We start from the raw sequence: 13081 nt of genomic DNA, 5'->3' as shown, positions 1-13081 counted from the left end.
ATGGTAGCCATGTCCAAAGCCACTGCCCCACACTTTCCCCCAGGGAAGATGCAAGAAGTCGGTTGGCAGGGCAGGGCAGGGAGGGAGATGGATTCAAGAGGACCGTGGCAGACAGTTCTGTGAGGCAAGAGTTGAGAACACCAACAAGGAAGTGTGGGATTTTTCTGGACAAAGTCTTGAGTTAGCTCCTCTCAGGAAAGCCAATTTACCTGTGCATGGATAAGAGGAAACAGACTCCCTTCTGTTCCTGGAGAAAACTCATAAAATCCCATTTGGTGGGAAAGGTATAATTACTCTGGCTCCATTCGACCACTTCAAAAGACCCGGAGTCAGGCCCCCGAGGTTCCCAAATGAGAGCTGGCTCACTCCCTCACCCTTTTTTCTGTCTTCTCAACACCAAGCCTTTCCCCTACTCTTGTAAGTTTTTCTTTGGTCAGTTCAGCTCGGATGCTCGTTTCTAGACTAGATACATAGGACTCTGTGCCTGAATTAGAACCTAGCTATTTGTCTCCCAGCTGTTTTTAATTTTGACTTAGCATACTCTGCTATTTGGTTTTCTTTCTTTCCTTCTTCTTCTTCTTCTTCTTCTTCTTCTTCTTCTTCTTCTTCTTCTTCTTCTTCTTCTTTTTTATTTATTTATTTATTTATTATTTTTTATTTTTGGTGGAGACAGGGTTTCTCTGTGTAGCCTTGCCTGTCCTAGACTCCCTTTGTAGACCAGACTGTCCTTGAACTCCAAAGATCCACTTGCCTCTGCCTCCCGCGTGCTGGGATTAAGGCGTGGTTTTCTCCTAAGGCCAGGGCTCCCTTCTCTTGCTAGAAGAGACACAGATTCCAGGTGTTTTATTTCAGCTAAGTGCCAGCTATCCTGTGCTTTTTTAAGCCTGGGGCCTTGGAGCGGGGGTGGGGGTTGATGACACAGTCCTTGTAGAGGAAGTTGAAAACCTGGACTCCCTCTGCTCGGCCTGAGAACACATAGGGGCAGGCAGCCACATCCACCTCTGTTCCATTCTCTGCCCTCTGCATGATCAGATTGGGGGACAAGCCTTCCCCAGCTGGCCCCTGTGTGACCAGTTCGCAGAACCCAGGGCTCTCTACACCTAAGACATCAGCCTCCATTTGGTTCTCAGCCAGCTTCCCGAATAAGAACCACAGGAAAGCAAAAACCAGGCAGCCACAGTGAAACTGGCCCAGCCAAAAGCGGGGAAGTTGCGAGGCCAGCCCAGAGGGAGACAAGCCAAGCTGAAAGTTTCACTTTCAAAATGACAAAGAAGTGTCTCTCAGCAGGCCTAGCTTGTTGGTCCTGTGATGCTGAGGGTGGAGGACAGAGCCTCTGGTGGACGCTAGGCCCATGATCTGCCACAGAGCCAGTAAGCTAATTTTTGACAGAAAATCACAAACAGACAAATGAAGAAAGTGAAAGGCATATAAAATGGAAAGCAGTTCCTCTGGGAGATGTCAAAAGAGCCGCCCGAAAGCTCTCTGCAAGGAGAAGAGGATCTATCCAGCACAACTCCATAGCCTGTGCTACTTCCGCTTCATTTATCTGAAATTTCAAAGATGGGGGTATAAATGTTAGGGATTTAAATAAGTCTTTGACTCTTAGTCTCAAAATATGGCATTCAGCCTTGTTACATGGCTGACAACAAAAGTCTTTAGCTGGTGCGGCCCTGAACAGAAAGAAAACAAAGTGTGCAGAACTTAGACAGTCCAATACTTGTTTGTTTGTTTGTTTGTTTGTTTGTTTAAATGAGTTCAGGTCAAGCCATTTGCCTTCTAGGAGTTGCTGTTCTCAGGCATCAAGATAGCCACAAAGGGATGATGCTCAAAAAGAAGTGCAAGCGCCTGGTCTACAGAGTGAGTCCAAGACAGCCAAGGCTACACAGAGAGACCCTGTCTCGGAAAAGGAGGAGGAGGAGGAGGCAGCAGCAGCAAGTGCTGAGGGGGATCTGCCCTTTCAAAAGCAGTCAGAGCGAAGAGCTGGAGGGCACTGGCAGAGGCATTAGAGGGTAAGGATCTGCAGCTTTACTTAAACTTAGGACCGTCACCTATGGGACAAACTTCATGTGACATTTACTTGTAAGAGCATGTGGCAGGTCATCTCTGTAAAAGGTGTGGTCCTGTGCCTCCCTGGTTCACCTTAGCTCCTACAATGGGGGTGCCACTAAGAATGACCTTGCAGAGTAAACTTGAGAGTTCCAGGTCAGAGCACCCTCATCAACACAACCCCTTGTGTTTGCTGGACAACATCAGGAGCTCTGTACAACATTCCCAACCGCCTCTTACACATGCTGTAGAGGTCCTGACATGCTGTGAGCTTGAAGGGCCCCAGAGAGGCCAAGCCCAGGCCCTGCACTCAAACAGTTGGGTGCTGATGGCCAGCAGCTAGTAGCCTCCAGAGATGGCGAATGACTAATAATGCCTGCCCCAGCTTTCCCTCCACTACTCTGCAGCCCATCCCCACACATGTCCAGGGCCCAAACTGCCCAGACCTTTTCATTCCCACAGTGATAGCAGGCCATCCAATAAGAACTCAGAAGTTGGCCGGGCGTGGTGGCGCACGCCTTTAATCCCAGCACTCGGGAGGCAGAGGCAGGCGGATTGCTGTGAGTTCGAGGCCAACCTGGTCTACAAAGTGAGTCCAGGACAGTCAAGGCTACACAGAGAAACCCTGTCTCGAAAAACAAACAAACAAAAAACAAAACAAACAAACAAAAAAAAAAAACAAAGAACTCAGAAGTTAGGACTGTCTGTCACTATCCCCAGAGGTACTCGGGCTGTGCCCAAGATTAGCAGCTAGCCTTTGCCAAGAACCACTTCCTTCTGGACACCAGGCTAATGGGGACATGAGTCCGATTCTACCCAGTAACCCTGCCCTACTCCAAAGTTTGTGTTCTGCACTGTCCCACTCACCACAGGCCTGTGGACATGCACTGTCACTCAGCAGCTGTCCTGAGGAAGGCAGGCAGCAAAAGCGAAACTGGGACACAAGCTGATGACAGCATTTCCCCAGGAATTACAACCAACGCATGAGCTCTCAGAAAGAGCAGAGGCAACTGATGGACAGATTGCAGAGGTCCAAACAGAGCCAGAGGTGAGGGGACTAGAGAGATGGCCCAGCAGCAAAAAGCACTGGGTGCTCCTCCAGAGGAGGGTTTGGTTCCCAGAACTCACTCAGCAGCTCACAATGTCCCAGGGAACTAATATTCTCTTCCCAGGTACTGCACACATGTGGAACAGACATACACGCAAAGAAGACACCCATACAGTCAAAAAGTTTTGTGAACACCAACGATTCGTTCATCTGTGCTGGGTCTGGGGCAGCCCTCCTGAAGAAGTCACAGAGCCACACAACATTGAAGGGAACACTAGATACTCCAACACTGAGAAGGGCAGGGGTGAGACTGGACAGCATTTCCAGGCACTGTACTAGGAAGAGGAAGGATGAGGAGACACCGAAGTCGGGAAAATGGCAGAGGACCAAGAGGACCAGGCACAACAATCAGGACAGCAGACAGAAACACAGCATAGCCAACTTGGAATGGAACATGAAAGCAGAAGTCCCCAAGTCGAAACCATTTGGGGCATTTTCCTAGCTTTTCTTGAGAGTCAGACTCTTGCCTCTTCAAAATGAAAATGCCACATCTCCAAAAGGAAACAAGGAGCCACTGAGGGTTCTTGACCAGAAAGGCATGTGAGAAATGCTGACATTATTGTAAGGGTACATACAGGGACAGAGGCAGGAGCTGCAACAGAGAAGAAGCTCAAGTCCTCTCAAGCAGGAGACCTGAACCTCAGGCCACACTCCTGTCTCCATCCTCTGCCCACCTGAGCCATCCTGCACTGGCACAGTATCTCTCCAAGCATCTGGAGATAAAATAGATGCCCACCTGGCTCAAAGCTCAGTGAGGCCCAATGTTCAGCAGGATGCAGAGGATGGACATGTCTTCCTTCCTGAGAAAGGCAGACACTAGGAGGGACCGATCGGACTTCGAATGCCTACCATGGGATAAAGAGAAGGAAACTGCATCAAGGGCCACTGAAGACCCAGCCTTAAGCTCCAGAGTAATGGAGGACTTTGAAAGACAAGAAGTAAAAGGATCACTTGGTCTCGAGAGGAAAATGACCTGCTGGGAAGGCACAAGTCTGAAAAGCAACGACAATAAGCAGCAGAGTGGGAAACCACCCAACCATGAAGTCAGAGCATCAAAGCAACTTGGGGATGCTGGGTCAGGGGCAGGAGAAGAATACAAGAACTGCAGGACAGTCAGCTGGAAGGGAAAGGAACAAAGCAGGGGGAGTCAGAAAGACACAAGAAAACTGAAGGAATGAGGAGCTAGCCTGGGGTGGGGGTGGGGGAGCAGGAGGAGGGGGAAATCCTGTCAATAAAAAAAAAAGCAAGGTGTGTGAATGCCTGTGAAGCTGGTACTTAGCAAGCTCCGGGTCAGTATAGGTTTGTCCCAAATACTGAAAAAGGAGGGAAGGTGCTGAGGGTACACATTGGTTGGTAGTGCGTTGATGCAGCACACACAAAGCCCTTGATCAAATCCCGAACTCTGCAAGAACTGGCCATTTAGAAGGTAGGGGGCCGGGCATGGTGGTGCACCTTTAATTCCAGCACTTGGGAGGCAGAGGCAGGGGGATCGCTGAGTTTGAGGCCATTCTGGTCTACAAAGCAAGTCCAGGACAGCCAAGGCTACACAGAGAGACCCTGTCTCAAAAAACAAGAAAGAAAGAAAGAAAGAAAGAAAGAAAGAAAGAAAGAAAGAAAGAAAGAAAGAAAGAAAGAAAGAAAGAAGGAAAGAAGGAAGGAAGGAAGGAAGGAAGGAAGGAAGGAAGGAAGGAGCAAAGAGTTCAAGGTCTCTCCTGCCTCACAGTGAGTTTGAAGCTAGCCTGGGCTACATGAGATCTTGACTCAAATAACAAAAAACTGCAGTGGTATCCTTCCAGTGTGTCATCTCAGTCCACAGGGAGCCAGCACACTAAACAAGTTAGGCTCACAGCTCAAGAAGAAAAGCACTAAAAAGAAATGGAAGCTGGGGAAGGACCACTCACGACCTCAGAGGAAGCAGTGAGGTCCTCCATGGCAAAGGGTAGCAGAAGGGAAAGACCATACAGGCATGTGTAGTTCCAGAGTCACACGCAACAAAACCCTCAAGAGAAAAACATGAGAAAAACATGAGGGAGCACTGTGGTGTCAGAAACAGGACAGTGCTTAGACTCAGGAAGGCATCCTCAGCCCCTGACACTGCTCTGCCTGGGAGAGGGTCTTCTTTTCTCAAGCTGGGACCTCCAGGGAAGGTTCTGGTCTGACACCAGCCTGCAACCTAAAGTATTTGGAGCCTGCAGTGGAGCCTGACTAGGGGCTGTCATTCGATGTTGACTGCTTAGTCACCAGGAGAGGATGTCTGCCAGAGATCACCAGTAAGAATTATCACTCTAGACAGCACCCTGGGGTACAGTTCAAGGCTTGTTTCCTTAAAGCATGACTGCCTCAGAGGAGAGACACAGTGCCTACAAGCAGGACAGAGTCCCAGAGGAGAAATCAGAGGAAGCTGCTGCTAAAGGCCCCAGGCTCCTCCCAGCCACTGGCCAGCAGAGCTGCAAGACAGGACAGGAAGAGACTGCACTCTAGAAAAGGAGTTTAAAAACCCAGGGGAAAGCAATCCCAGTAAATCAGATGGTCTATGGTTCTGTTTGGGATCTGGGGCTTTTGTTGGATTTGTTCCCCTTTGCCATGTTACAGATTTGATCAGAAACACTGAGTTCAGAAACTAAAATCTTTCTAAAACTCAGCCCTGTGAGCCTGAATCAGAGTGCCTGGGGCATGTGTGACTAGGGATCTCAAAGTCTCAGCTATGCACATCCCCGGGTTCAGTCTGCCAGTGAGGCCCAGCCCAGCACACTGCTCCTCACCACCGAAGCATCACACATTGGCAGCTCCTCTGCTGAGTCTGGACCAGCAGTCTAAGGCCAACGCAGTCTTCTAAAGGAGCACAGGTTCAACACATCCACAAACTTTATTTGAAGCCTACTTGGGAGTCAGGAGGTGGGGACTGTCTGCTGGATCCTGAGGCACAAAGAACCAAGCAGAAGTGTCCTGGGGCCCGCATTGCACTGGTCACTTTCCTAGATGAACATGCACCACCCTCTTGTTGTATCTGCAGCTTCATCTGGGCAAAGCACTTCCTTCCTCCAACAGAGGAGAGGATCCTTCTGGATTTTAGAAAGATTTCATTTCTAAACAACGAAAGGAACCTGTTCCTGTGGATGTGTGGTGTGTTAAGCCAATACCTACACAGATTAATCTGTAAGCATACATACAATAGAAGTATCCAGCTTCCAATGGGGAATGGGGAAGGCACCCCTGAGAAAAACCCCGGGGGGGGGGGTGGGCACGGCGGGGGAGAGCTGAAGCCTGAAGAGATGTCAAAAAGAAAAGGTCTTAACATGTCCTAAGTAAGAGCTGATGGGTTCATAACCTGCTCCTCCAACCTCCTTCTAATAACAGCACCCAAAGCAACTCAAGCTGTAAAATCCAGGCTCCTTTGAAAGACCATCAGAGTGTGCTGAGAAAGGTGGGCTCCCTACCATCAGCGTGCGCTGAGAAAGCTGGGCTCCCTACCATCAGAGTGCACTGAGAAAGGTGGGATCCCGACCATCAGAGTGCGCTGAGAAAGGTGGGATCACTACCATCAGAGTGCGCTGAGAAAGGTGGGATCCCTACCATCAGAGTGCGCTGAGAAAGGTGGGATCCCTACCATCAGAGTGCGCTGAGAAAGGTGGGATCCCTACCATCAGAGTGCGCTGAGAAAGGTGGGATCCCTACCATCAGAGTGCGCTGAGAAAGGTGGGATCACTACCATCAGAGTGCGCTGAGAAAGGTGGGATCCCTACCATCAGAGTGCGCTGAGAAAGGTGGGATCCCTACCATCAGAGTGCGCTGAGAAAGGTGGGATCCCTACCATCAGAGTGCGCTGAGAAAGGTGGGATCCCTACCATCAGAGTGCGCTGAGAAAGGTGGGACCCCTACCATCAGAGTGCGCTGAGAAAGGTGGGATCCCTACCATCAGAGTGCGCTGAGAAAGGTGGGATCCCTACCATCAGAGTGCGCTGAGAAAGGTGGGATCACTACCATCAGAGTGCCTCCAGGTTCCAGCTCTGCTTGAGTTCCTGCCCTGAGAGTCTCCAATGATGGACTACGATGTGGGAGTGTGAGCTGAATAAACCCTTTCCTCCCTAACTTGCTTTTGGTCATGGTGTTCATCACAACAATAGAAACCCTAACTAAGACAACCACTAAAACTCTTAGAAGACCCACGGCTGGCGGCTGGAGAGATGGCTCAGCAGGTAAGAGTGTTGGGCCTCCACAGGAGCCATCAGCACTCAACAGCTGAGCTATCTCCCCAGCTCCTCCTTCTTTCAACCTTCATGTTGAAGTCTGTATTAAAATACCCTTTATTTTACAGTAATTAATATGCTGGCGAACATTATTGTTTAAACTGAATAAAATGAAATGAATCCAGTATTTTATGGTGACCAAGCATGTATTTACTGGTGATGCACTGGTGACGAAAGGCTCATCTTCATAGATATATTCAAATTTTAAAAAAAGAAAAAGAGCTGGGCAGTAGTGGTGTACAACTTTAATCCCAGCACTAGGGAGTCAGAGGCAGGAGGATTGCTATGAGTTTGAGGCCAGCCTGGTCTACAAAGTGAGTCCAGGAAAGTCAAGACTACACAAAGTTTCTGTCTTGAAAAACCAAAAAGAAAAGAAAAAGATAATATGAATGGGTTACTGCTTAATGGGACAGCACATGCTCTGCTTGCACAAAATCCTGCATTTGATCCACAAGATAAATAAATAAATAATTTAAAGATGACCTCATGGCTCATTCTATTCTCATCAGACTTTCACTGACACCCACATGCCTGTTCCTCCTCTCGCCACAAGAAACTTCTAAATGGTGGAAATCCCTCATCCTGGTATTCGAAGAGCCCACCCAATGCCTGGTATGAGACCAGACCCACCTCTAGTTTCTATGCATCACTGCAGAGCAAGCACCAGGAACACTCTAGAAAGAACCCATCTCCAGGGCTGGGGTTATCAGTGTCTATGCTAAGGTGGACAATATGCACGACCTCTCTGACCTCACACTCCTCTCTCCAAAAGCTGTCTGGCACATGGTGGCACCAATAGCTGTCAGTCCTCAAGTCCTACCAAAGCCTGGACTAATCATTCCTGTAAAACAGAAAGCAGGCCCTATGAGCATACACAGGGGGAGGAGGCCCCCCCTGGGTCACAGTCATAGGGGAGGGGAATAAGGGGAAAGCAGGAGGGAGGGAGGAATGGGAGGATACAAGGGATGGGATAACTATTGAGATATAAAATGAATGAATTAATAAAAAAGAATTAAAAAGAAAAAGCAGAAAGCAGGGAGAGGGAGGGGGAGATGGAGAAGGGTGGGTGCCAGTCAGCAAGACAGCTGTATATTCAACTATCAAAGAATAAACTAAAAATATTCCCGAAGCTGGGCACGGTGGCGCATACCTTTAATCCCAGCATTAGGGAGGCAGAGGCAGAGGCAGGCAGATCTCTGAGTTTGAGGCCAGCCTGGTCTGCAGAGCAAGTTCCAGGATAGCCAGGGTTACACAGAGAAGCCCTGTCTTTTTAAAAAATTATTTATTATTTATTTATTATGCAAAAGAGGGCACCAGATCACATTATAGATGGTTGTGAGCCACCATGTGGTTGCTGGGACTTGGACTCAGGACCTCTGGAAGAGCAGTCAGTGCCCTTAATCCCTGAGCCATCTCTCCAGCCCCAAGAAGCCCTGTCTTGAAAAGCAAAAACACAATATAAATATAGACAATGAGCAAGCGTTCGTGGGTTTGTCCTGTATGCAGGCATGAGTGACATAAGGAGCGTGGCTGTTGAGGCAAAGAGGCCAATGCTTGGTCTGTGAAAACGCTCTGGTCAAACGAGCAAGGAAAGAAAGCAAAGCAGAGGACACAGGGGGTCAGCAGCATATGAGCACACGGAGCCACGGGACAGGTTCACACCTGAACAGGGCACAGGACAGACATTATTAGCCTCTTAATTCCCCAATAATCAGTGTGAACTCACAGCTAAAACCAACCCAGGGTCCTTTTCCTGGCCTGGCCTCACTCATACCAATGAAGCCCCCTGGATGCCAGAGGAATCCTATCCTTTTGTTTTTCTGGGGTCCTGCCAGTGGTCCAAACAGAGAAACAAATGGAGCTGCTGGCTCATCCATCTGAGACAGCTGCCAACTGCTCTCGGGAACACAATGTCCTTCTGCTTCAAAGAAGTCCCCTCAGCAGCCCGCTCCACACACACAGAGGAAGCCAGGCCCCAGCACAAGGCTTTTCTCTCACCTGTTAAAACAGCATCTAATAATTCACATAAAAACAATTTGTCAGTGACTTACCTCAAATTCTTCCCAAAAGCCCTGTTTGACTTTATCTGTGGTCTCGGCTAGCTTGCTTAGCTCTCGAACCCGGCTTTCGATTTCAGCAGCATTAATACGAGTTGTGTTGAGGGGCTGTTGTGTTCAGCAGTGGTGGGAAAGGAAGAAAACATGTTTTAAACAATGTCAATGTAGAAAGAAAAAGACTTCACAAAAGCAAAGAGAGAAGGCACATCATATATGCCTATGCCTATATGTACATGAGTATGCGCAAGCATGTGTATGTATAACTGTGTGCATGAGTGTGTTCAAGTGTGTATATGTGTGCCTGTATATGCCTATGCATACAAGTATGCATGTCTTCACAAGCATGTATGTGTGCCCATGTGTACAAGTGTGCATGAGTTTGCACACACGTTTGTTTGTGTATGTGCGCCTGTGAGTGCCTATGTATATAAGTGTGCCATGTGTGCATGAGTGCGCACAAGCGTTGAGAGATGGTTTTCCTCTTCCTTGTTTAGGTGGGCTGCAGGGCTAGAACTCAAAAGCACCAGCACTCTCCCTGAGCCACCCTGAAGCCCAACACCAAAAACTTGGAAGCGTATTTTCACTTTCTTTTCTGTCCTATCAGGAAATGCCCTTCTTTGTATCCTACAAACATTTTAGGAACTCAGCAGGTACAAATTCAAACCTAAATTTCTATACAATTACATCCGAGCATCATTTCCAGATGAGACCACTGTCAGAAAGTGAAACAGCAAAAAGTCTAAGTCCTTACAGGGAACTAATAGTAATTTGTAGTAAACACTTCTTTTAAAGGGTACATGTGGGTAAGCCCAGAACTGAGGCAGGAGGGTCATGAGACTAGCAGGGCTGCATGGCAAGACTAAAGACTAAGAAAAGTCTACACATGTGGGCTGGGGTGGGCTTGAGTGGCAGAGCACTTGCCTAGCATGATGAAGCCCTGGGGTTTGATTCTCCAGCACTGAAGGAAAAAATAAAACTCTATAACGAGGCCGGTCATCTATCCCAGAATTCAAGTGTGGTGTGTCCTAGGCTCACCACCAACCCAAAACACTCTATGAGGTCTTTCAAAGATGTGGAAATGATGCAGCATCTAGAATTTGTTTCCATGAGTAAAGAAACTAGAGACTGCACGCCTGATTGTGACTGAAGACGGGCACAGCAGGAGAACGGCTAATGTTCTGTCTACTTCTGCATTATACTATGGATCTTGGGCCACATGTTGAAGGCTTGGCCCCAACCCTAGATGCTACTGGGAAGTAGCAAACCCTTTAGAAAGTAGGGGATACCTAGAGGAAGACTGGGGGGAAGAAGGGGGTTGCTAAAGCGGATCAGGGCCCCTTCCTGTTTCTCAGCCATGTGGTAAAACCCCAAGTGCTCCCACCATGGTAAACGTGTCTCCACAGGCCCATAGCAGCAGGGCCAGGTAACTAGGCTGATTCCTTGAACCCTTTCCTCTATTAGCCAGTCCTCACATAGCTTGTCATGGAGACAGGAAGTTGACTGATACACTCTGTGGGAGATGCCAGGATAGGATTCTCACAATCCATAGTGGAGGCAGCTTCAGTTTCCTAACCTGCTTGAGCTGCAGGACTGTCCCCAGGGTCTCCACCATGGGGTTCTTCTTGTAATGCTCCACCAGGTCTGTCAAAGAATCAAAGCGCTCTCCTCCACCAACATCGTATTTCAGCTCCTTTCAAGACCAAACAGATGGCCTGGTTACCTCATGCCAGGTTACTGCCTCCCCACCATCCCGCCACCACAGTGTTCTTAGTGACACTAACCTATATACAGAAACAAGCCACACATCTGTCTAGAGGGTATGATGAGAACAAGACACACATGTATCATGTTAACATGCATTATGTCCATGGCATCACAGTGGAGCACCCTCGGCCCTGAGAAGAGAACCTTGTCATCGGTGACAACTAGGTGAAGCAGGAAGGCCTCCCAGTAAATTAAATAAGCCAAGTGCTGAAAGGAACATACAATTTATATGTAGCATCCAAAAAAAATAAAAGTCCAACACAGTGACAAGAGATCAAATGGTGACTTTGAGGGGCTTGGGGGCAGGAAGGTGCTGGTGACACACACAGACCCTCTCTGTATGGTGAACAGCTTCAGGAGCCCAGTCAGCAGCAGGGGGACAGCAATGAACAGTGTTACATGCTGGAGATTTGCTGGTAAGGCATCTCAAGGATTATGAGGTAATGGGTATATGTAACCAGCCCAACTGCAAAAACTAAACTGTATTCAACTGAAACCTAGAGACTGACTCCCAAAAACAGTAGGCCCGACACCCATAGTACTGTGAAGGGAAGGAAGCAACAGTGCTGATGGAGCAGGTGAGGCAGGGGCCTGGAGACTGCAGCTCAGCGGTGGAACAGGACCAAAGACACGAAATGACATAAAATTAATTAAATCAAAATCAAATGTAAACTCTACATGCTGCAGCACAGTTCCCATCACCTCCAGACTCCTCAGGGTGGCTAGTACAGCACCAGTGCTCACATAATGTCACATACACAGCTGTGATGTGACAAGGGGATGTGACAAGAAGGAAGCCTACACATGTTTAGACAGACACAGGATGCTTTTCTGAAGGCTGCTGACACCACAGGTGGACCCACAGACATGGAGGGTGAGGTGCACAGTGCCACCAGCCTGTGATACTCCTCAGCAGAACTGGTCTCACAGAGCAGAGGTTATGTACATTGAGGTATCTGTCAGAGAGGGACCCAAAAGAAAAACTAGAATGGGGAAGTTGGATGTGGTGGCACACACCTGTATCCCAGAACTAGGAGGGCAAATCTCCATAGGTTCAAGGGCTGTCTGATCTACACAGTAAGTTTCAGGACAGACACAGACACATAGAGAGGCCTTATCTCAGAAAAACAAACAAACAAACAAACAAAGCCAACAGAAAAACACAACAACAAAAGGAAAGAAAAAAAACAACAAAAGTGACAGTAATTCAGAATGAGGAGACACATAGAGGGAGAACGCCATGAGCAAGTCACCAAGGACAATCTGTATGTGCCTGTACCTAGTCCTCTCTCAGAAGAAGCCCCCAAACTGCGGCTGCAGTGGACCCACAGCCCCCGTAGTGCTCTACCTGACAGCGGATCATGACGTGTGTCACTTTGGACTTGCCATCGTTGCTCTCCCCTTTGTCATCACCAGTGCGGACAGAGAGAACGAAGTCTCCAGGGTGGCTCTGGCTCTCTCGGACAAGAAAGCTGCCATGCTTACCCTTCTCCGTTAGCAGTTTCTCTGCTTCTTTTCCAGACAAGTGACCATGGAACCACCTAGTATTTGAAAAGGAAATAAGCTGAGTTCAGCGGCAGTGTGCAGTATTTCTTCATGTCAGCTCTCAACACAGGTTCCTAACAGGCAACATCCTCCAGGGGCAGAGTGTCTGACCAGAAGAATCCACATCCCAAACAGACAGAAAAATGACAAAGATATGTTAAAAAGGACAATTAAAGTTCATTTTCCTTATTTGAGACAGCCTCACTGTGTGACGCAGGATGACTGTGTAGATCCTCCTGCCTCAGGCTCCTGAGATCCCCGGCATTGCCACCAAACCTAGCCTCCACTAAATCTTTTAAAGGAGCTCATGATCA

The 13081-nt window shown here is 48.4% G+C and overlaps 1 protein-coding gene across 2 annotated transcripts in view; it reads right to left on the bottom strand.

Moving 5' to 3' along the window:
* Positions 1–13081, bottom strand: part of PTPN11 (protein tyrosine phosphatase non-receptor type 11) — a 66929-nt gene that overhangs the window by 25421 nt on the left and 28427 nt on the right. For both annotated transcript variants that reach the window (XM_084762117.1, XM_084762118.1), the window contains exons 4-6: positions 12571–12763; positions 11032–11148; positions 9453–9566 (exon numbers count right to left, since the gene is read on the bottom strand). In XM_084762117.1, coding sequence (XP_084618243.1) covers positions 9453–9566; positions 11032–11148; positions 12571–12763 — 424 coding nt within the window. The remainder of the gene's footprint in view (positions 1–9452; positions 9567–11031; positions 11149–12570; positions 12764–13081) is intronic.

The sequence above is a fragment of the Acomys minous genome (assembly GCF_964271855.1).
Source record: "Acomys minous genome assembly, chromosome: 16".
NCBI lineage: Eukaryota > Metazoa > Chordata > Mammalia > Rodentia > Muridae > Acomys > Acomys minous.
The sequence above is the reverse complement of the archived record's forward strand: the minus strand, read 5'-3'. Positions and strand labels throughout refer to the sequence as shown.